Raw genomic sequence first — 24,650 nt, 5'->3', positions numbered from 1 at the left:
GAAATCATTTTTAAAAATTAGAATTATTTGCTTATAATGGAGTCTATGGGAGATGGCCTTTCCGTAATTTGGAACTTTCTGGATAACGGGTTTCCGGATAAGCTATTAGCTATAGATGGTACTATGCTTGGATTGTTTCTATGTATATTAGGCACAATCTGATGTATTTATAAATGGAATACAAATGCTTTCAGAGCACATTCAACATACATTTTTATACTTGATTGAATTCACACATCAATGTAAGTTGGTTTAATACCCATGTATTTATAACCCTGGCATTTGGAGTATACAGTATATCCATATTTCAAAATCAAGGACCATAAATTCAAGAGACATTATGCCTTGGCTTGTTATATTAGCCCTCTTTACTCATTTTTAAGTCTAGCACAAAGTGGAGATATTGGGGCTCATTTACTAACACTGGACGAAGTTGCCTCATTGCAGTAGTCCATAGTAACCAATCAGCAATCAGTTTTGATCTGTCTACCACAGGGAGAGCACTAAAAGCAAATCTCTGGTTTGTTGTTATTGGTTATCGTAGTGTTGCAATTTTCCTTGCCTTGTCTAAGGGCCGTGGTAGACGGGGAGATTAGTCGCCCGTGACAAATCTCCCTTGTCGCGGGTGACTAATCTCCCCGAAATACCATCCCACTGGCGAGTATGTAAATCGCCAGTGGGATGGCATACGCGGCGCCGCGATTTCCCCAAAATCGCAGAAGTTGCCTTGAGAGGAAACTGGAATCGCGGCGCCGCGTATGCCATCCCATCGGCGATTTACATACTCGCCGGTGGGATGATATTTCGGGGAGATTAGTCGTCCGTGACAAGGGAGATTTGTCACAGACGACTAGTCTCCCCGTCTGCCACAGCCCTAAGGGTAAAGACACATGGAGCTACTTAGTAGCAGCTACTTGTCACAGTTACTAAACACCAGAAAATACCCTGACATAAACAATATTGAAAAATTCTTCTGCTAAAACTCACGTAGAGACAACTAAATGATCAGCATTGTCTGTTTTTGTAAACAGCTAATGGGAGTGAGATCACATTCTGTTAGTACATATATGCACTGAATGAGAAGAAATTATTTTAAAGATAGTGATCATAAGAGGCACCTGTTGTTTTCCTCTTAATGTGTTTTGCTGTTGGTTAGATCTCTTCAATTGTATTTTTTGTGACTTTGCTTAAGGCATGGCTAGATGAGATATGCAGCCGACATCTGTCAGTTACATAGAATAACAAAGTAATTTGTTGGTTTCGGTGTATTTGGTAAAAATATGTAGACTATTTTAGTTTTGTTTGTTACAGGCATGAATAGTTTTGGGTATTAATTCATTGTCTTGTTCATGTCATTATTCATGACATTCAAAAATGTAAATGTGGACTGTATTACAACAAGAGTTTAAAGGGCAATTAAACTCCTCTAATAATGGAAATTATAGGAGACCATGCAAGTTTTTTATCAATGCATTTTTCATACATATAATAATATATGAAAATTAACCAAGTAATATGAGTATTTCTACAAATCTCAGTGATCAATGCTTGGAACTCCAAATTTTAGACTATATAATGTGCTAAATTAGATGAAAATCTTCTTTAACCTGGTTAGAGAAACATTCATACTTTCATACAACATACAGAAACAGGTTCCTCAGCAATTTATAAGAGAACTGTGTAGTGATGAGCACATTTTTTTGCCAGGCATGGATTTGCAGTGAAATTCTCCATCGTAAAAAAATTTGCAAAGTTGTGGTTGATTAAAAACAAGTTGTGCTTTGTGAATTTTTCACCCCTTTGCAAATTTTTCGGCAAAACGAAACTGGACAGGTTCACTCATCACTAGAACTCTGTATGCAACTTACATACTGACTGATACAAGAGGTAAATAGGGTTTACAATCTAGGACAGTGCTGTCCAACTTCTGTTGTACCAAGTGCCGGAATTTTTCTGACCTACGTGGTGGAGGGCCGATAATGGAAGCCAGTTTTGACCACTCCCCTTTTTGAAACCGCACCTACTTGAAACCACACCCACGTTATCACATGACCATAGCCATATTAATGGTTGTAGTACAGCAAAAACCTGCCATACTCTGCCTTCCCTACCCTGCCTGTGTGTGCCATACTCTGCCTTCCCTACCCTGCCTGTGTGTGCCATACTCTGCCTGCCCTACCCTGCCTGTGTGTGCCATACTCTGCCTTCCCTACCCTGCCTGTGTGTGCCATACTCTGCCTTCCCTACCCTGCCTGTGTGTGCCATACTCTGCCTGCCCTACCCTGCCTGTGTGTGCCATACTCTGCCTGCCCTACCCTGCCTGTGTGTGCCATACTCTGCCTGCCCTACCCTGCCTGTGTGTGCCATACTCTGCCTTCCCTACCCTGCCTGTGTGTGCCATACTCTGCTTGCCCTATGATGCCTGTGTGTATGGCACACACAGGCAGCCTACAGTGACACAATGCTGGCATTGCTCCTACAGTCTGCACTGTATATTAAAAAACTATATATTAAAAAACGTTTTAATTGAAGTATCTCAGTACTGATACCATTTAAAGTTTACACAAGAGTAAGCCATCAAAGCAGCCAGACAGGTGGGGGGCCACACAGAGGGGGGTCCGCGGGCCGCCAGTTGGACAGCACTGATCTAGGAGAAGGGCATATGAGACTGAGGTATAGGGATCGGCACGATCAGGAGTCTCTACAAAAAGAGAAATATGGCATTGATCATTGCACTTAGGAGGTGACAGGCTAGGCTAGATGAAAGAAAGCTTCTTAAATATATGTGCTTTAATAGATCATCAGCATAATGTTCAAGTATCAGTCACAAAGCTGAAGTTACACAGGGGTTGGATATTCCAACAAGACAATAACCCTAAGAGGTAGAAGTACAATATTCGATGATTTGAAGCAGGCTGTCCATGCTCGGCAGCCATCAAATTTAACTGAACTGGAGAGATTCTGTATAGACGAATGATCAAAAATACCGCCATTCAGAATACAGACACTTATCAAAGTCTATAGGAGGTGTCTAGAGGCTGTTACATTTGCAAAAGGAGGCTCAACTAAGTGTTGATGTAATATCTCTGTTGGGGTGCCCCAATTTATGCAACTGTCTAATTTTGTTATGATGCATATTGCATATTTTCTGTTAATTCAATAAACTTTGTCACTGCTGAAATACTACTGTTTTCATAAGGTATGTTATATACACAGCGAGCAGTTTCTTTTAACATTTTGTCCTGGTGAGCTTTATAGGTTAAATTAACATGATATAAAGTTTGTCACATATTTACAAAGTGCACATTTTAAAAAAATGTTTATTTTCAAAAAAACAAAAGAAAAAATCAGAGGAGAGAGTTACATATAGAATAAAAAGGTATACTAGATATAAAGGTAAAGTAGATATATTGACTTTACAGGCTTTACTGTCATTTACTGTCACTTTTGGTTTCCTTAAAAGATAAAGAAGGTGTTATAAAAATATTTGCATTCAGTTGTAAATGTAAATTTGTGAATTAGGATTTAATAATTATATGAGAATAATAACCAAAATGACAAATGTGTACTTAATGTGATTTATTGCATATACTATGGGGCTGATTTACTAACCCACGAATCCGACCCGAATTGGAAAAGTTCCGACTTGAAAACGAACATTTTGCGACTTTTTCGTATGTTTTGCGATTTTTTCGGATTCTGTACAAATTTTTCGTTACCAATACGATTTTTGCGTAAAAACGCGAGTTTTTCGTATCCATTACGAAAGTTGCGTAAAAAGTTGCGCATTTTGCGTAGCGTTAAAACTTACGCGAAAAATGCGCAACTTTTCGCGTAAGTTTTAACGCTACGCAAAATGCGCAACTTTTTACGCAACTTTCGTAATGGATAGGAAAACTCGCGTTTTTACGAAAAAATCGTATTGGATCCGAAAAATTCGTAAAGAATCCGAAAAAATCGCAAAACATACGAAAAAATCGCAAAGTACCGATCATTACGAAAAAAACGCAATCGGACTCCATTCGACCCGTTCGTGGGTAAGTAAATCAGCCCCTATGTCTCAACTGGGCTACTGAAACCAAATATTTTATCTCCTCAATTCAAAATTCTGTTGTTGGGACATATTATAAATAAATCAAAATTGCAGCTAAATAATCACCATTAAATCTTTTTCAGTGTGACAACATGGGTCTAAAGCATTTCATTCTTAGTAATGATGATGGAAAGATGTTATTTCAAAGTTATCACTGACAGCATTGATGGGGGAATGACTAGCATTGTTTTAAACTGCATCTCCCCAAAGTGCCAGAAGAGCTGAAAAATACCAAGGTGTCTATTAGTTGCACAGTAAATCTACAGCTAGATGATTCTTTCAGATCCAATCTAATACCAAAATACAGTGTGTGAATCAATAAACTTTCGCTGAGCTCAGCAATGCTATTTAAATATTCTCACAGAAGCAAAAATCTGTCAAAATGTCATATTCCTTCAATGACCCACCTCTTCTGCTTGGGTGACATGTGCAAAATACAAACCACTTGTACAGCCAAGAACTTATACCCAAGAGGACAGAAGGTAGCATAGCACCGTTGTAGAATAGTAGACATTCTGGACTATTTTAGCTACATTTCATAGGATTATTAGTACAATGATGTGATGAGGCTTTTCCTACAAGTCGTATCATACTCTTTATAATATACTGACAGGTAAGATTTACTTAAAAATCATTTTCAGGGATCTATGCAGTTTTGGGCTCAGGGCTTGACAGTGGGTCAGTTTGGTGACGAATGGTTGAGGAATAGTGTGTTTTGTAATTCTTCGTATTCTCATTTACTATGACTATCGACTTTTCCTCTGTACTTTTCTTTTGGCACATCTTCTTGCTTTAAAAGAGAGAGAGAAAGAGACATAAGTTTGAATAAAATTAAGGACTATTTTAACTGTGTTGAATACAGTTTAAAAATGCAGTAAAATAACAGTGGTTGATTAAGTCGAGGAAATACATTAAGTCCTGGTTAAGAAATCCACATATATTTGCTGACTTCTAATTTATTGTTCTATTTTGGGTATTGGGTATTTATCATTTGTAGCCCCAATTTTCTCAAGTGTCAAGCTACAGATCGCATCTTGACCACTGATAAATGAGAGCCTGATCCTGCTTTATATAGAATTGTGGTGTTTAGGGACAATATATGAGATGGTCTCTTTTAAATGGGTATACTTGCAAATTAGCAGAGTAGGTAGGTTTCTTTTTGTACAAAAGCCAGGCTAGGCATCATTTTCTACATTATAATAAATCATGTGATTGCCCATAGAAAATTATGTGTGCATACTCCCAATAAACTACTCCCAACATTGCTAAAGGTGATAGGTATCGGAAGACATTGTTGGCCCATGTATGGTAGAAATTTACTTAAGAAGTGATGGGTTGGTTGCACTACAGAAGAACAACCCAGAATAATTTTGTGCCAAGCTGAAGTCTATGGTTGGCATTAAATATAGAAGAATTGTCCAACAGCTTTAATGTACCATTCCAATGACAAAAGTCACACATCCATTAACATATATCTTATTTAGAAATAAATATTCCGCTGAACTTTAGGGGGCCCATTTACTAAACAATTTTGAGATAAATTCGTATTTTTTCTAAATTATAGAACATGTGTGCGAAATGTATGCAGGTACAGAAGAACAGGAACAGCACCTCTTGTCTTTGTAGATTAAAATGCCTTTATTGCAAAATTTTTTGGGGCAAACAACAACAGCAGCAACGTTTCAGGTCACATAAGACCTTTTATCAAGCTTGATAAAAGGTCTTATGTGACCTGAAACGTTGCTGCTGTTGTTTGCCCCAAAAAACTTTGCAATAAAGGCATTTTAATCTACAAAGACAAGAGGTGCTGTTCCTGTTCTTCTGTACCAGGATATGCCGATGGAAAGTGGCCATTGGGGAACCTGCACTACTTCTAACTAATCACAAGGCTTGGTGCTGACTACTACTCTCCAAATTGCGAAATGTATGCAGAAATTTCGGAAAAATTCCACAAGTTTTTCGTGGTTTTCGCTAAATTTCCACACAAAAAAACATATTTTGGGCAAAGAATCCGACATTTCGGAATTCGTTAACGCTTTGGTTATACTTTCATCAGGTTTGATCTGTCGAGTCCTATTGAAGGCTTCCAAAGCCAGCGATGGAAGGCTTTAAAGCCAGAACTGTTTTCGTGGAGTTTACAAATTTTTGCAGCCTGAAAATTTTGTGACTTTCGGAACACAATTGCGTTATCTTTGTATGAACGATAAAAGCATTGTCGAGACATTTTAGAACTTATAGAAATTAGTAATTATCGTGGTTACTTCGAATTTATACCATATCCAGTTTCAAGGCCAGAAAAAAAGCATTTTAGTAAATGTGAGCCTAGATGTTAGTGAAATGACTACATGAAACTGATAAATGTTGTAATTCAAAAACATAATGCCTACAGGAAAAATGAATTATTAAAAATGATATGTTTTTTCTTACCATCCAACAAAGAAAGCAGCAAATAGGCAAAGTGTCAAAATTCCCATAAGAACTGATAGAATGCTGGTTAGAACAATCATTCCTCCACTTCTCCTCCCAGGCCAAGTATCGAGTTGAGATGAACTTTTCCCTAAAGAAACAGTAGACACTGAGTATACATACGTTTGTAAAAAAATTCCCTGTTTTTTAGATTAAGCACAAAAGTAGTTATAACAGCTTCCTTTTCATATTGACTCATACAGTTTGAGGGTAATGAGGGTTATGTTCTGGTGTAGCCGTCTGTAGTCCATAGGGCCTGTGGTCAGTTAAGCATTTTGACCTCCAGAACAAACAAATCTTAATACATTCAGTGGCCCCAGAGTTTTTATTAGAGCGCTTTGTCTTTTGAACCAAAAATAGTAGACTTAGGGGCTGATTTACTAACCCACGAATCCGACCCGAATTGGAAAAGTTCCGACTTGAAAACGAACATTTTGCGACTTTTTCGTATGTTTTGCGATTTTTTCGGCGTCTTTACGAATTTTTCGTTACCAATACGATTTTTGCCTAAAAACGCGAGTTTTTCGTAGCCTTTACGAAAGTTGTGTAAAATCTTGCGATTTTTCCGTAGCGTTAAAACTTACGCGAAAAGTTGCGCCTTTTTTGTAGCGTTAAAACTTAAAAGGTGCGAAGTTTCGCGCAAGTTTTAACGCTACGAAAAATCGCAAGATTTTACGCAAATTTCGTAATGGCTACGAAAAACTCGCGTTTTTACGCAAAAATCATATTGGTAACGAAAAATTCGTAAAGACGCCGAAAAAATCGCAAAACATACGAAAAAATCGCAAAATACCGATCTTTACGAAAAAAACGCAATCGGACTCATTTCGACCCGTTCGTGGGTTAGTAAATCAGCCCCTTAGTTAACAAAAAACACATTAAAAGGAGACATATCCTATAAAAATTAAGAATGTGCCAGTGAATTATACTCCTCTAGATATAGAAGGATTGTGCTTAAAAATGTTTTGTTTCGAACTGATTTTTTGAGAAATTCCACCAAAACCTCACTAGCCCCGCCCATCTGTTCCACTTCCTGCTGGCTGAATTGCAGGGGAGCCGGTAGCCCTCAGTACACTGCACTGTAGGATAGGAACCAATCAGCAGCTAGGCTGACCTGATAGGGAACTGAAGCCTGTCTGTGCTTGTGTGACTGCAGGGCTGTTATTGGCTCTTCCCCTCCTACTGTGCTTCTGGCAGGGAGCGTTAGGACACGCCAACCCCTCATTTCAAACAGGGACACAGAAGTGATCTATAGGGAGCTCCAATAAAGGGGTCCTTTTTACAGATTACAGGATTAATGTTTAGCCCAAAGGGTAACCAGCACCGTATATTATTCATAATTGCCTACAGGGTTAGGGTTTTCCCCATTTATCTAATATGTCTCCTTTAAACTTTGAGGGAAATCCAACAAAATAATAATTAATCAATAAACAATCAATTCTAAAATATATTACACAGTGTATAAAATTACCTGTCAGCAAAGTTATTTGTTGAGACCAAAGTGATTGTGAGACTAGAGCATTATTGTTCATCACAAGATATTTCACCCTATAAAAAAAATTATGTTATTGACTTGTAGATATAAGACAATATTTAAATGTTCTAAAATATAACATCACTAAATTTGTGCTTACACTGTGTACAAACCCAGTTTTAACTCACTAGCTCACTTTTAAAGCTGAGTAATGCAAACACAGGATCCAGCTCAGCTCCAGCTCAGTACTTTTCAGTGTGTACTGAGTCTTCTAAGTTCCACCAATAAACCTGACACTCATTTTCTCAGCAATTAGATATAGGTAGGTCCAAATGGTTTAGGTGTTTATATAGGCCCCCAGTGCAAATAATCATAGGCTGATAGGCCTACATGGTGGAGGGGCGATAATGGAAGCCAGTTATGACCATTACCTTTTAAACCACACCCACTTCAAACCACACCCATTTTATCACAAATCTTTTAAGACCATACCCACATTAATGGTGGTAGCACACCAAAAAAAACAACAAAAAAACAACAAATATTTGGTGCTCACTGCAGGGAAACCACTCTTCACTCTTTTGGGAAAGAAGTTTATTTTGCCATATTAAGACATGCCCTTAAATCCATATGGCTCCTCTGTCCCTGTGGATAGCACAGCAGCCCCCAGCACATAATTGCACACCTTTTGGACCCCCCGACATCTATTTCCAAATGCTAACAAACTCTCAGAATAAAACCCTGCCAGGTTCACCCCCCACAGGCAGTATGACACACATAGGCAGCACAGGGCAGGCAGAGTGTGGCACACACAGGCAGCATAGGGCAGGCAGAGTGTGGCACACACAGGCAGCATAGGGTAGGCAGAGTAAGGCACACACAGGCAGCATAGGGCAGGCAGAGTATGGCACATACAGGCAGCATAGGGCAGGCAGAGTATGACACACAGGCAGGGTATGGCAGGCAGATTATGTCACGCACAGGAGCATATGGACAGCATAGGGCAGGCAGAGTATGACACACAGGCAGGGTATGGCAGGCAGATTATGTCACGCACAGGAGCATATGGACAGCATAGGGCAGGCAGAGTATGGCACACAGGCAGCATAGGGCAGGCAGAGTATGGCGAACACAGGCAGCATAGAGCAGGCAGAGCATGGTACGTACAGGCAGCATAGGGCTGGCAGAGTATGGCACATACAGGCAGCATAGGGCAGGCAGAGTATGACACACAGGCAGGGTATGGCAGGCAGATTATGTCACACACAGGAGCATATGGACAGCATAGGGCAGGCAGAGTATGGCACACAGGCAGCATAGGGCAGGCAGAGTATAGCACACACAGACAGCATAGGGCAGGCAGAGTATGACACACACAGGCAGGGTATGGCAGGCAGATTATGTCACACACACAGGAGCATATGGACAGCATAGGGCAGGCAGAGTATGTATCAGAGAAAATGTTCTCTGATATGCAGCCATATTACATCAGTGACTTTTGTTGTTATATTATACATGTAGCCTGACAATCTACACATATGCTAAAACTAATTGGTGGTAAGTCACCTTCAAGACTTTTGTGATATTAGTTACTAATGATACTAGGTAACATATGATACAGTTTACTTTGTGCACACAGGGGCAGTGGTTGCTATCAAGGGGCTCATGGGGAAGCTGGGTTTTTAAGTGATTTCAGTTGGTGTTGTCTATTGAAGAAGGCTGTAGAATTGCTAAATAAAGTATGCATTTTTATTTATCTGGATGGAGTAGTTTCATATATGTGAAGACGGTGTTGGTGATATTTATAGGGTAGGAAAGGAGACAGGGAAACCTATCATGACTATGCAGGTAACTGATCATGACCCTTCCAACATGAACATTTTGTTCTGTACTGCGTACAATGATACTACTGTCTGTCTAAGGGGTGTTGTCTGAGTCTAAGGTCTTACCAGGCCTGATCTGTGGCAAGGCCACAAAGGCCTGGGCCTAGGGTGGCATGCTGCCCAGCTGCACCTAACGTTGCTCACATTTGCCCTGGGGTCTAGGCACACATTTCTGCGTGTCCTGTCTCCTCTGTGTGAGATAAAAGGATGCGCTTGCGCAATGGTGGCAAAAGGAAGACTGCTGAGTGTATGGTGTTTTCTGTTAAAAAGGAGTCTGCTTAAAAAAAGAGACAGTTATAAAAATTTTATTGTACCGTACAGTGGAAAAGAGCAAATGAAGAATAATTCAAGCCTTAAAAGTTTATACAAATCTAATTTGACATGCCTGAAAATGGCATGTGCTGAGGTAAATATAAATCAGCAGGTCTCGTGTTTGGGGCCAAGAATCCCTGGGTATGGGTTATGGCAGATGGGGAAGCACATGTATTGATATATTTTTTTCACCAGGGAAAAACTAATGACACCATTATTCAAGCTCAGAAATACATTTACAAGCTAGGAATATTTGTAAGAGCCTTACAGACTGCAGTGTTTAACCATTTTCTTACCGGTAAGGCCCAGGATCAGGTAAGGGACCATTGCAGTTTGTATTATCATTACACTGCGCAGTATCTCCAACTCGGATATATTCAGCTGTGTTAGAGCAGTGGTATAAAGATTCAGTGCCAAAGGGAACATGGTAGTATCCTTTAGTGGCAAATGATGAATACATGGAGGGTGGAGTGAGCACCACATTCGCTGACACTGCAGAATGAAAAAGCAAAACATATAAAAAGATCAATTGACTTTTTTTTAGTTATAACAATTGAAGCACAATTGCATGATGAGGATAAAAAAAGGAAAAGTACCACATGAACGCATTTTCACAGTGTTATTGGGAAATGTGCTGATATTCTCTTAGTTTCTTATGCAGTTTTTAGGAGTGTTCACAGATGTGAACTGTGACCCATTCAATGTGTCCTATGGCAAATCCATAGGGCCACAGAATTATCTTTCTCTTGACCAAAACAGGCAGGAAAGGGATTACCAAACCAAATCTTTATTGCATAGTTAAGATGCTGTGCACCACAACACTGATAACTGCTGCTTTAACTCTCAAGCTTGACTAGGTGCACCCAAGCGTGCTATACCAGAGATTACATTTAGGTAATGTTTCTCATTCATTGAGTAGTTATTTTTATTCACTATTTATTTTAAACTTAATGAAATTCTTCAACAGTTCATGGGCTAACACTAGCTTTAGAGGTAGCAGAATAAACAGACTTGATTGTTTCTTATCTGTTCCCTAATGTTATGTTCCTATAATACATATATGAACATTCAATGTATTTTCCTCTGTGGAGCACTAGGCAGGCAGTAATGACTTTGGGTCCTGCCTAATAAATAGAGTTCTGAGTGTAAGCCAGCAATCCTCTCTAGGATGTTTTTTGTATTAATGAACTCATTACAAGAGATTTTATGCAATTGTTAATGCTACAGTAATAACAACAAGCTAACCCACATTTCTCACAGTAAAATCCCCAACACATGGGAATGAAAAGTCGGCTGCTAGTGATGAGTGAAATTTTCACCAGGCATGGATTCATGATGAATTTCTGCGTTCCACCATTGTCAGTTTTTTTTGCAAAATGCTGCAAAAATTTGCCTTGGAAAAAAATTGTTGTGCTCGGTAAAAAAATGACGCTATGTGCCATTTTTCGCATTTCGCAAATTTTTAACTTTTTTCACAATTTCACAGTTTTCCCTTAAAGCAGCCGCAAAACTGACCAACGGGTGGCACTATTGTTACAAAATTAGCAAAAAAAAAAAAAAAGTGCTTAGAAGAGAACCCTTAGCAATGTCACATTTACTTTACATGTACACCGTGGGAACTGCAGAGCCAGGCAAACTGTGAGGCCCGAAGCACACACCACTCCTTTGATTGTCCCCCTCCCCACAATGAGGTTAGGAGTGGGTGGGGTGTGTGTGATGTGGGCCAAATGTGAATTAGGGAGAGTTTGACGAGTGGCGATGTGAATGGGGAGTGCATCACAATGTTGCTCTCTTAGCTGCCCAGAACTAAAGTCAGGCAGGTTGCTAAGGTATGTGCCTAGTGGCCCCTTATACTTCACCCTAGGCACATGCACTATCTGCCTAGTTCAGCCATGGCTATTTGTCAACCATGCCCAAGAGCTCCTACTGAAGTGGAGCCTCTCCTCATGCTTTCAGAATGTCAAAAAACACCATTCTAGAGCAAATTGCATCATGAATCCAGTGTCCCAAACCCTTCAATATTTTGCCTTGGTAGCCCCAGGTAAAGAGATACAACAGTTAAATCAAATGCTTTAGATGTAATAAGATACATTCATAATCACTACTTACCGTTACTTCTAGCAACAAGCAACCAAACCTGATTCCCTGTGTTACCAAATACGCATTGTGGTTTGTCTAGTACAAATGTTGTACTTGTTACTGTGCCCACGATAGGCGAGAGGGTCAATTGTGGAACATATGAAGTGATATCTGCAAAACAGAGCCATAGATTGTGAGATATGGGCAGACATTTGAAAGAAAGACCCAAGAGTGTTATTAAACATTTGAAAGGATTATGTGAAATGAAGTGACTATACATTTATGGTGAATGTCTTACCCCAGGAAAGCAATATGGCAGCTTCCTGCTAAAATCCACACTTAAAGGGGATTACCACCCAAATAAAAGTTTTGCATAATGAAACAAAATGTAACTACAAGTGAATTTCCAATATGCAGTTTTAAATGTATTTGTAAATGTATTTGCTATGGAAAGCCTTATCCTTCTGGCTGTTTATATCTATTGCATTTTTCTTTTGACTGCTAAACAGTTGGGCATATTATCAAATAATGAAATTAGAGTTTATGCACTGCTTGGAAATGTATTTCACTTGTCACTGAAATTGGGGGTGTGGGTTACTAAGTACAAGTATCTTACAAAATGTCTCATATAGTTATACATATAGCTATATATATATATATATATATATATATATATATATATATATATATATATATAATGATATAAAGGGGGCTGTTGTTTCAATCTTGGAGGACAGCTGTCAAAACCAGCAGTGTAGAAAGGGACAGACAGGTGCTGCTTACATTTAAAAATAATTTACCAAACAAGTAACATTTTAAAAATGTAAAATGGACAGTTTTATTACTTTTTGGTTCAATATACAACATTTTTGGGTTTATGTTCCCTTTAAATCTTTCAGGAGCTGAGACACTTTTTCAGAAACTATCTATAACCTGATGTAATAGAGAGAAGTTGGTAAAGGAGCATGACAAAAGTAATAGGTTCCCTGCCAAACCCTCACAGTTCCTTACAATAGTTCGGCCTTTATGTTATCTGCAACTGATTGGAACGCACAGAAGAATGTGGCCAATCAGGTAAGGCAGGATTCTTGGAAAGTTTGGGATTAGGGGTACTCACCTTTTAAAATATTTTTTTAAAAATGACATTTTGTTATTTATTATTGTTCCCTCCTTCTCTAATAGGTATATGAACCTTTTGAACTGGTTTCCTTTATCGCAGTAGAAACTACATAAATGTGGGACACATTACAGATTTTATTTGTGTGGGTCAGGATTTCTATATTTAAAAGATCATAACCATGTAGATTGCAAACAGAATTGTTATTTTATTGACTTATTTGCTATCAGTTAGATTGATGTTTAGTGTGCTGAAGCCCAACAATAAGCAGAACATAAGGGAACATCACATAACTTGTGATGAAAGATACACTGGGAATGTATTGTATATCCAGAAGGGATACACTGAATCCAGGAGTTGTTTTGACAACTGAATGGGACGATTTTTTCTTTTCACAATTGCACTATTCATCATTTTGTTTACATTTGAATTTGCAAATTAGGGTTAAGATTTATTTCAATATTCGACTGAACCCCAATATAGGTAAGGGACCTGCTATCCAGAATGCTCGGGACCCGGGGTTTTCCGCATAAGGGATCTTTCGATAATTTGGATATCCATAACTTAAGTCTAAAAATAATTAAAATATTGGATAAACCCAATAGGATTGTTTTGCCTCCAATAAAGATTAATTATATCTTAGTGGGGATCAAATACAAGGTGCTGTTTTATTATTACAGAGAAAAAAGAAATCATTTTAAGAAAATTAGTATTAGTTGCTTATAATGGAGTCTATGGGAGATAGCCTTTCCGTAATTCGGCAAACTTTCTGGATAACGGGTTTCCGGATAAGGGATCCTATACCTGTATTTGTATTTGGTACATCCCTTTTATTTGGGAATTAGTCTTTTAAAATTCTGCAAAGCTGGATTAATGCAAAGCGGGCCCCTATGCTGGGTAATGCTTTGGGGCCCCAAACTTTGAAAAGCACATCAAGCTATTATACTCAAAAGTAAATTCCATTTCCCTCTCCCCTAACGCTTTCCCTTCTGCTTTTATCCCAAAAAGAGAAGTCTCCAGAACTGGACATTCAGGTCTCAAAACTTATGATCTGGATAGTTTGTGGCTATTAATTGTGGGGTCCCTTGTATCTGATGGGCCCTACACAGGTGTCTAGTTTGCCTAATTCCCCCTGAATAATGGTATTTATCCTCTCCACTTAAACAAAAGCAGAGTTTAGCAGTATTATCCGCTGATGAAAGGGATGTACAGAAAATGGCTGAACAGGGTCACTGTCTGTTTAAACTCTTTGATGAATATACCCTCTTATCTGAATTCCAGATAACACTGTTTATTGCACAATTGCTTTAAAGTAATAATATATGTTATTTTAGATAAATTATATATGTTATAATTATGTTATAATTAGATATTTACTCCTGATAATGAGAGCACCATCTCACTTAAAGCATTAATGGCTATGGATGGTAAAGGTTGCTTATGTGCATTAAGCTCCCTTTTAATAAGAAAGAGCGTAACCTTATGTTTAATAAACTGATGCGTCACATCACAGTAAAGGTGGCCATACATGGGCCGATTGTAGCTTATCGGCTCGTGTAGGGGCAGGAACGAGGGGCATGCCCGACCGATATCTGGCCTGAAATTGGCCAGATATCTATCGGGCAGGTTAAGAGATTTAGTCAAACCGACTGCCCCATTGCCACCATTATAATTCGATTGTTTGGCCCCAGGGCCAAACTATCAAATTAGCCTACATGTTCCCCGATATCGCCCACCCATAGGTGGGCATATTGGGAGAAGATCCGCTCACTGGGCGACCTCGCCAAGCGAGCGGATCTTCACATGTACGGGCACCTTTATGCACTGTAACAAGTGATTGAGTTTTCCGTAACCACAATCCAAGCTACACAGATTGGATATCTTGGCACTATATAAATGAACATAGAAATAACAATTATAATAGTATATTTCTATGGACTGGACCCTTGTCCAGAACTACTGAAGCATTTTCCTTTCCTGTGTGTTACTAGTTCCAATTTAGCATCCAATCCTTGGACAAGGTACCGTTACCATACCAAACCTCCTATTTGTACACATATATTTATACAGCCTTGTATTTATGACAAGAATTCAATTAACCAATCTCATTACTTAAGTTATAACAAGTACCCACAGATTATAAATCATTTACCTGCACCAACAAAGAGAGCACATGTAGCGATGGCCAAAATTCCTTTGATATGGAGATCCATAATGGCAAGTGATTCTCCTGTTATTCTCCAATATTTCTACAGCTTATGCCAGGGTTTGCAGGAAAGCAAAGCACATCTCTAAATGGTTCAGCATCCAGTGGGTTTCTTTGCACTACTGAATCCCTTTAGATTCTTCACATTTACAAGAGTGGAGTGGAATTGTGGAACAAGTTAGACTTGTTTTCACAAATATATTCTGGTTTACATTGTTCTCCCAAGGGGCTGTTTACAAAGGCTTTTAAAACAAAAAATGTTGCAGAACTGGTCTTGTGTTCTGGTGAGGTTTGGATGCAAAATAAATCAATTGGGCTTGTTTTAAAACTCAATTCTCTAATTCAAACGATTTTCTTTATTGTATTTCAAAGCATTTATGCATAATTGGTTTATGTTAATAGTAATGTAATTACTCTTTGCCCCTGTGAGAAGAAGAGATGAGCTTAGTGTAAATTAACCCCCTCCTGTCTCCCAGTTTTTGTAATCTTAGATGGGCCAATATTAGCTTTGCCCCTCCAGACTGAGTTGGTCCCTTAGGGCTCTGGCACACGGGGAGATTAGTCGCCCGCGACAAATCTCCCTTGTCACGGGCGACTAATCTCCCCGAACTACCATCCCACCGGCGAACATGTAAGTCGCTGGTGGGATGGTACACACCGCGCAGGCAATTTCGGCAAATCGCCAAAGTTGTCTCGCGAGGCATTTTCGGGCGATTTGCCGAAATCGCGCCGCCGCGTGTGCCATCCCACCGGCGACTTACATGTTCGCCGGTGGGATGGCAACTGGTGCTAACTCAGGGAGATTAGTCACCCGCGAACAGGAAGATTTGTCGCGGGCGACTAATCTCCCCGTGTGCCAGAGCCCTTATTGATCTGACTGAAAATAGGCTAGATAGGTTTAACAATCCTATCAACTGAGGACTGTTGAGGCAGTTGTCCCTTCGAGGGAACCAAGCTTCACTTATAAACATCTAAAGAATGGCAGCAACTGCTAAGTCTCTGTCTCTCTCCTGATAATATAGCAAGGTCTCTTAGGGCTGTGGCAGATGGGGAGATTAGTCGCCCGCGACAAGGGAGATTAATCTCCCCGATATGCCATCCCACCGGCTTGAATGTAAATCGCCGGTGGGGTGGCATATGCGGGTGACTAATCTCCCCGTCTGCCACGGCCCTTAGAGAAAATGTACATTATGTACATTATGCCTTATTCTTGTTACTCTGATTCTTTTATTTGAATGTTCAGTAAGTGGGGATATGGCTTGCTGCATCAATATATATCATATATATATTATAATAGTGCCATACATTTGGTTATTCTCTTGGTCATTGTGTCCATTGATAAACAGTTAATATTATATATATTTTTTCTCATATAACCCATATTCTGTAGTTGGATAGCCATATAAATTATTATTACTGCTGAAAAAAGTGCTTTTTAAGAGACTATTGTTGTGTGGGGAAATTTTAAACTTTAAATTTAACTTTAAATTTTAAAGATATAATTAACCCCTTTTAGAGGCAAAACAATCCTATTGGGTATAATTACTGTTTAAATAATTTTTTTATTAGACTTAAGGTAGGAGATCTGAATTACGTAAAGACCCCTTATCTGGAAAACCCAGGTCCTGAGCATTCTGGATAATGGGGTCCCATACCGTACTGTATATGTAGCAGGCTTGCCAGACATTTTTTTAATATATTATATACTTCATTATTGTTTATATTTATATTTTATATAGTGATACTTGTATATGTAGAGCTGTACATTAAATTTTGTACAGGTATGGGACCTGTTATTCAGAATGCTCATGACCTGGTGTTTTCTGGATAACAGGTCTTTTCATAATTTTGATCTCCATGCCTTAAGTCTACTAAAAAATTATTTAAACGTTAATTAAACCTTAATTAAAAGGATTGTTCTCCTTTCAATAAGGATTGATTATAACTTAGGTGGGATCAAGTTCAAGCTACTGTTTTATTATTACAGAGAAAGGGGAAATCATTTTTTTTTAAAAAATGAATGATTTACTAAACATGACGTCTATGGGAAATGGCCATCCCGTAATTTGGAACTTTCTGGATAAAAGGTTTCTGAATAACTGATCCCATAAGATCAAAAAGCAATCAAACAGCTCCAGGCAGCATTTGAAAACTGCAGTGAATTTAATGGCAGTGTCAGCACACAAATGGGTTGCCCCCCACCACGCAGCATTTCTTGTCCTTAGCAGTATCACCCTGGTTTCATTCTTTTGACTTTGAGCCACAGACATCCATGTATTCAACACAGGCGTAAACAATTGTCCTTGTTGTATAGCTCTCCCATGTACTGTTTGTCATCTGCTAATAAGCTATGCATTGTAGCTATTCTGCATACCACACCCTGATTTTGTTTTTATGCTCCTGTCTATATATTTAAAAACAATAATTCTGGGCGTTGAATGGTATGGTGTTTCATAGAGGCACATTATACAAAAAATGACAGCCTATAGGCAGCACATGAAATAGGAAACAATCTCATTTCCAAGATCTGTCCTTATATAAATAATGTAGAAGCTGCTTGCAAATCCCCTTACCAAGTTTCACCTTAATTACCTTCATGTTACTTACTACTTACAAAACCTTGTAGGTGATAAAGCAGCAACGAGTATTAAGAATTCTTGGAATCGGGAAGGACTTCCCCGTAGAAAGATACATGAGCTCTGCATGTCTTAATTTGACCAATATACTTTGCACAAGAAAATGTTATTGATAAAGAAAACCCAATTAAGCCTCAATTATTAGTTATGTCATTGGATGTCATTTTTGCAGGGGTGTTTTAATGATCTATTGCCATATGCTCACCCCTCTCACCTTGCCCCCACCACTTACGTCCCTTGCTTGGAGCAGGTCAAGAAGGGTCTGCATAGCTATTTAGGTACAAGGGGTGAACTTTGGCTGCCCTGGTAAAATACCACTTAAGGCAAGGTTCTCACCTGTGTATTATAAACAGTCAGCTAATATATCTGTATTCTGAAACTATATTGCGGTGCCAGCTAAGGTGGGCAATATTGGGCTAATTACAACAGCAGGCATGGGCGCAGTCAGACCGAGGACCAGGTCAACAGGCTGATGTGGTCCCCGATCAGACAGAAAACCAAATCGGCCCAATTGAGATCTGACCAATTTCAGGCCAGATATTGGCCAGGTAGGCCTGTCAGGGGTGCCCATACATGGGCAGTTAAGCAGCTTAAGGACACCAGAAACAATATTGCTGAGTCTTTCCACATTTACTGTCACGTATGTTTACGGTCTACTAGCAGGCCTCAGTGCTGGTTTTTCTATGAAGGCCCCCTTGAACCATGGCAGAAGCTTCATAAAGTGGCACATGATGTCTTTATGTATAACTTTTAATTATACATTACAAACTATAATATGCATATGCCAATTCATAGGGGAGATGTGTAAGCCCAGAGCAGCCCCTTGCATTAATAAGGCCCTTAACTCATAAATATCATCTATCAAATGGAAAATGCAATTTGGCTTTAGGTTTTAGATTTCCAACCCTATCCATGTAGCATGCAATTAGTTGACATACTACATGAATTGTGGCCTAGATTACATTATAATTATTGTCATATGCAGCAGTCTAGGGAGCCCATAGTCAGTCATGGGACTGTAAAAATACTATGGAGGGACACATATAGGGCCTGCAGTTCTACAGCTCCAGTATAGTAAATTGTTCTATGCTACTGGGAAGCAGTACATTTTAAAACCTAACCTACATCTTAAAACCTAAGAGCAGTCAAAAGAATGAAGAATCTTAAATATATACAAGAATGCATGTGAATTCTTTGTACTGCATTCTTGAGGACATTGAGTGACAGGGGCTTCAGTTTAGCACCAAAAACTCAAGTTGTAACGTACCTGGATGCCATTCACATTAAAGTGTTATGTTACATAGTTACAACCCATCCAAATAACCCCAGCATTCAGGTTCTTAGAAGTGTTTGCAGCACAGTAACTGCATGACTAACTGCCCTGAACATACAACTAATTGTTGCTTCCTAAAGGTAATAAAAATTAGATTTGTATTTTAACTTGGATAGTAGTAGAGATTAAAGACACTGTAGATGCACAAGTTTCTTTTTGTTTTTCTTCTTGTGTCTTTTACTGTATCTATTTAATCAGGATGAACTGAATTTGGGCTCAAGTAGATGAACTGGTAAGTCCACTATGGTTGAATGGGAAGGTAGTGATGCACTAGTGATACATATACAAGTAGATCAGTCAGTGCGCATAGCAAGACTTGTTTAATGTATATGACTATGTGGTTTTAAGCAGGAAGCCTGGGGTAATAGCCTGGGGGAGTATCAGGATCATCTGATACTGTGACTTTTAAAGGGCTTATATCAAACTGTCCATAAACATTGGTACAGCCATTGTTGTACTGAGGCTTCCTACCACTAACAAGCCTGGGAATAATGTTGTAAAAACAGTATTATTTCAATATTTTCCACAGAATACCCTAAGCAAATGGGTTTATGAAGAATTTGTTGATAAAAAAATTATTTTTATCGCTTTCTAGCCACAATTATGTTCTAAATAAATATATATATGTGTGTGTAAAGGGTTAATGTTGGGTATCCATCTAAGGGGTGGAAGTGGGGTGGAGCAAGACCTTTAAAAAGTGTGGCTATACATTGTATTACACATGGCTTGAGAAAGGAGTGTGAAGACCTGAAATGTTGCCTATTTTTCTATATGTTTTCAACAATAAAGCTTTGGGAGTGCAGGACTTTAGGTGTATTTTTTTTGCCCTTTTGCACCCAAAAAGAACCCAGCAGTGCCACTCCTCTTTGGTGAATATATAGATATTATGCAAGAAGTGGACTAAACAGGTCAAAGTCCTATGTGGTGCATTTGGTCCTACATTTTTTTCCCTGAGGCACTCACCTAACCTGCCCTTTATAATTAGAAGCCTTGCTGCATTCATCTGTTTATCTGTATCAATACATTTGGTATCTGACTTCTCCCTTGACCCCAAAATGATCTATTTTCTATCTTTCTCATGTAGGTTTCTATCATGAATTTCCCCTGGTACCTTGTATAAAGGTGAGGAAGAAACAAGTGCCTGTAAAGTTTGCAGGCTCTTAATCCTCCCCCATGTGGCAGTGCCCTCATAGGTTCCAGACTGCATATTTCTGGGGGTTTTTTTGGTTTAAAATGTAATTAAGTCTCTGTGAAAACCTAAAAAATGTCATAGACTATATCTTGTATTTTGTAAAGCATTGTATTTTTGCATTTTATCCTTTGAGCTCCTAAGATATGGAGGCAAGATATGGCATCCCTGTCTGATACTTAATGAATATGAATAGGACGTCAGATCAAAACAAGCTGGCCCACCCACATGCTCAGTGACCTGGGTTACAAAACATCTTTCAATAGTTAACCAGAAACTGTTTTAGTTTCTATACAATCATGCAGTACAGCATGGAACTAACCAGACCAATAGAGTGTATTTTAACGTAGATCTCCCTCTATATAACTTATATACAACATATACATAACAATGAATTCTGTGTATTCTGCTATACTGATTCATGCCACATGTTAAGGTCTGGGCTCTCTGTGCAGACCACTGAAGTTCTTCCACTTCCATCTCAGAAAACAAGTTCTGTATGGACCTCACTTTTGGCATGGGGGAATTATCATGTAGACACACGACAGGGCCTGTCCAAAACTGTTGCCACAAAATAGGAAGCAAAGTGTTGTCAAGAATGTGTCTGTATACTGTAGCCTTACAGTTTGTGGTCACAGGAATTAGGGGTCCTAGCCCAAACCAGTAAAAACCCTAAAATAATTATACTTCCATCATAAAACTTTACAGTCACCATTATAAATTCAGCTCCTGGTATACCTTAAACCCAGATTTGACTTCCAAACTGTGAATTCTGCTGCAATGGCAAAGACCTTTACACTACTCCAGCTAATGTTGGCATTGTACTGGGTGATGTTAAGCATGTGTAGCTGCTTACAGAGACACATTGGAACTTACTTTGGAGCTGGTGTTTCAACTGGGTACATGACAAGGGGAGTCTGAATACTTTTGGCCATATATTGTATAGAGACACACACATAGGATAATATACCCCAAATAGGTATTTGAATTCACTAAAGGTTTATGAGGCCTGTCATCTTGCATTCTCACACACTTAAGCAACCCAGAATGAGTTACTCATAATAGCCCAGCCATTTAGTTACATATTAACTAGTCCATGAACAGTAAGTTTCACCAATAATACTATCCAGATTGTAGTATCAGTGTCGGACTGGGGTGTCCAGGGCCCACTGGGGCTGCCACCTCGAGGGCACTCCACCGGGTTTTCTCTCTGGATACCCAGTCCAACACTGTGTAGGATTATAGACCAGCAATTTTATATACAGTTTAACATTTCTTTATAGCAGTATTGCAATGGCTTATTAGTCACACAAACATGGGTTCCTTAAATTTCCTTAAAATACACTGTGAACTGAATAATAATCAAGAATATTCTTTAATGGCCTTAATATATTTTTTTTCTTTAATACCAATAATAACACAGTTTGAAGTATTGTTTCGTTTCCAACAAACATTGCCAAGAATGTAGCAATGTTCTATCAGTAGTTGAATCATCAGGTGCACTGATTTTACAACCAATAGCATCAAGAACCATAAAAAATTAACTTTAACACACTTGTTAACGGGATTGAAATTTTCATTTTAAAATTTAGCAACAAAAAAAAAAAATCAAATGATCAATTTTAAAACCTGCAAAGCCAACAGCAAATGCAAATCTAGGGCAATGTAATTCACCAGTGAGGTTAATATGGTGATTGTCTGTTTGTGAAGGCTTCCTACATCGATTTAAATCAAAAAGAAAAAAAAAAAGGCAAACTGGTAAATTCACTGCAGAAACAGTGAACCCAAATGGATAAGAAGGCGGCTGTCTGATAAAGGCACTCAGTACAAAAGTGGCACTAACAACGCCAGCCATCACTCCTTTTTACTACAAAGAAAGAAATTATATGTTTTTGTATATGTATATATTATATATGCCTCTCGCGCTAAATATATACCAACTATGGTGCATTAAAATAGATTATATTTCTTTACATACTGTAAGTGGTGCAGACAAGGTTGCATAGAAAAAGGGGATTTTTTTTTTAATGGAAGAAGTTTTCGGGTATATTTTTGGGTTAATTTAGAGGAGTCATTACTCATATCTGTGTTTGCCTTTATTTACTCTGTTGCATTATATATTATAAAAGGATGATATGTGTGAATGGACGGCAGTGTAAACATACTGGAAATTTTGAATGATCCTTTTTCAAAACAGACCTAATAACCTCACAGTGATCTGGCAGCCATATTTTTGTATGGCATTTTTCTCAAATTTAGAATTGATCTCTATGTATTTAACAAGGAGGGGGGGGTTAATTTCTTAATAATTACCTAATGCTTCATCATTAAAATGCACAAACCCTGCGTATTTGGGTTAAGCTGGGTAAGAGCCAAATTAGTTTCCTGAAAAGCTTCTTGGCATCAGCAGACTGCCTTGCAGACCTCTTCTGCACCATCCAGCAGTTATACATGGAACAATCTAAAGACACTGGGCATGATCTACAATCAATGTTAGGTCTTCTGATGCCTCACAAACGTACCAAGAAAATGTCAATGTATGACACCACCCTAAAAAAATAATAGTACCAACCTATAGACTTAATTGTAGAAAAAAAAAAAAAGAGGCACACAGAGAGGTCTCGACTGAGTCAAAAATAAGTTTGGGGTTTTACACAATTTAATAATAACCAGTATGTTGTTACTAAAGAATATGAGATTTGGTTCATTCGCTGCCTTATCAGCTTACCAATATATTGGAGAATTAGCTAATTATGTATTGGAAACATGCTAGTTTGCTTGCCATATGGTTAAGACCGCCATGAAACTTGTCTTGAAAAATCCTTTCACTCTCATGCGTGTACAGGGATGAACATGATGGAGAGTCCATACTGACTAAACCCTGTCCTGCAGGGATGGTGATATGAACCAGCATGTCAGTCATGTACAAAACAAGGCAGACTTCCTCAGCTTATTTGTAAACCTCTTAAAGACATATTGCTCTACTGAAATAGGAAAACTATAGTTAAACTTTAAGGCCTCAATTAACTGAATGCTCCCCTAAAAGACAGCAAAAGGCAGCCAGTGGAACAACTTGGTCACATTTTTAAGCAATCTTCAGTGACTCCTTGAGCAGCAAGCTCTGCAACGACATTGTCCATGTAATTAGGGTCAGGGTAGCCATGTCCACTAATGTTAGAGTTCATTTCAGTCTTGTGGTGGATTTCATTCCACACTACTGTATCAGATTCCCCTGTTGTGCTGGATACACCAATGGTAAAAATCAGTCGCCTGGCCCAAGCCAGCTTCAGCAGCTCTAGTACCTAAAAACAAACACAAATTCTCTTTAAAGGGCAGTCTTTCCTCATCGTATTTCCTATCATACGGCAAAAGACTAAAGGGTTTAGCTTGAAATCCCTAACACATGAATCACATAGTGCTCAAATTTAGCAGCCCTCTACTATTTGTTTGGTTATTCATAACTGCACAAGGATAAACTGTCCTTGTCTAATATAGATCAGTCACTTCAGTTTCCAAATATCTAATTTGCATTCTTAAATAATTTGTGTTCTTGCAAGGAAAACTCATTTGCAAATCTATATATTTTTATTTATAAAACACCAATGTCCACATGACCTCGGTCCACTCTAAACTGACTCAGTTTATGTTTAATTAGGCTTAGTTGTCAGTTGTCTGCTAAAAAAAGAGTCCTAACTGTTCAACCTAGTAGTTTGGGATTGGGGACGCCAAAACTAAAGCGGTCTAGGGTGGCAAAAAAGTGTAAGAAACAAAACAGTAACAATACCGAACAATTATATGTGAATATTGGTTTGTTTTGCCTGTAAACTATATCTTGTGTACACAGTTCAGTATAACAAGTATT

The 24,650-nt window shown here is 38.6% G+C and overlaps 2 protein-coding genes across 5 annotated transcripts in view; both read right to left on the bottom strand.

Moving 5' to 3' along the window:
* Positions 1–3,302: 3,302 nt before the first annotated feature.
* On the bottom strand, positions 3,303–15,772 carry upk3b (uroplakin 3B). Its single transcript, XM_031896958.1, has 7 exons — positions 15,577–15,772; positions 12,338–12,478; positions 10,525–10,720; positions 8,031–8,107; positions 6,521–6,650; positions 4,054–4,883; positions 3,303–3,591 (listed from the first exon to the last, which is right to left on the bottom strand). Exons 1-6 carry the CDS (start codon positions 15,635–15,637, stop codon positions 4,739–4,741), a joined length of 750 nt encoding a protein of 249 aa, XP_031752818.1. The 5' UTR covers positions 15,638–15,772; the 3' UTR covers positions 3,303–3,591; positions 4,054–4,738.
* A 6,372-nt stretch (positions 15,773–22,144) lies between these two features.
* Positions 22,145–24,650, bottom strand: part of dtx2 (deltex 2, E3 ubiquitin ligase) — a 49,617-nt gene continuing 47,111 nt past the window's right edge. For 3 of the 4 annotated variants that reach the window (XM_012956691.3, XM_018091155.2, XM_012956690.3), the window contains one exon: positions 22,145–24,090. In XM_012956691.3, coding sequence (XP_012812145.1) covers positions 23,866–24,090 — 225 coding nt within the window. In that variant the 3' untranslated portion in view covers positions 22,145–23,865. 4 annotated transcript variants of the gene reach the window in all.

This window comes from Xenopus tropicalis, chromosome 2 (genome assembly GCF_000004195.4).
Source record: "Xenopus tropicalis strain Nigerian chromosome 2, UCB_Xtro_10.0, whole genome shotgun sequence".
Taxonomy (NCBI): Eukaryota; Metazoa; Chordata; class Amphibia; order Anura; family Pipidae; genus Xenopus; species Xenopus tropicalis.
Note: the sequence above shows the minus strand (reverse complement) of the source record. Positions and strands in the feature narration are given on the sequence as shown.

What these genes read in the sequence shown, in the direction of transcription:
- upk3b (XM_031896958.1), bottom strand. Translation starts at nt 15,637, where the DNA reads ATGGATCTCCATATCAAAGGAATTTTGGCCATCGCTACATGTGCTCTC. An exon ending in GCTTGTTGCTAGAAGTAACG is followed by an intron (nt 10,721 to 12,337) that starts GTAAGTAGTGAT and finishes TTCATTCTGCAG; the next exon opens with TGTCAGCGAATGTGGTGCTC. An exon ending in CCTGATCCTGGGCCTTACCG is followed by an intron (nt 8,108 to 10,524) that starts GTAAGAAAATGG and finishes TTTTTTTTATAG; the next exon opens with GGTGAAATATCTTGTGATGA.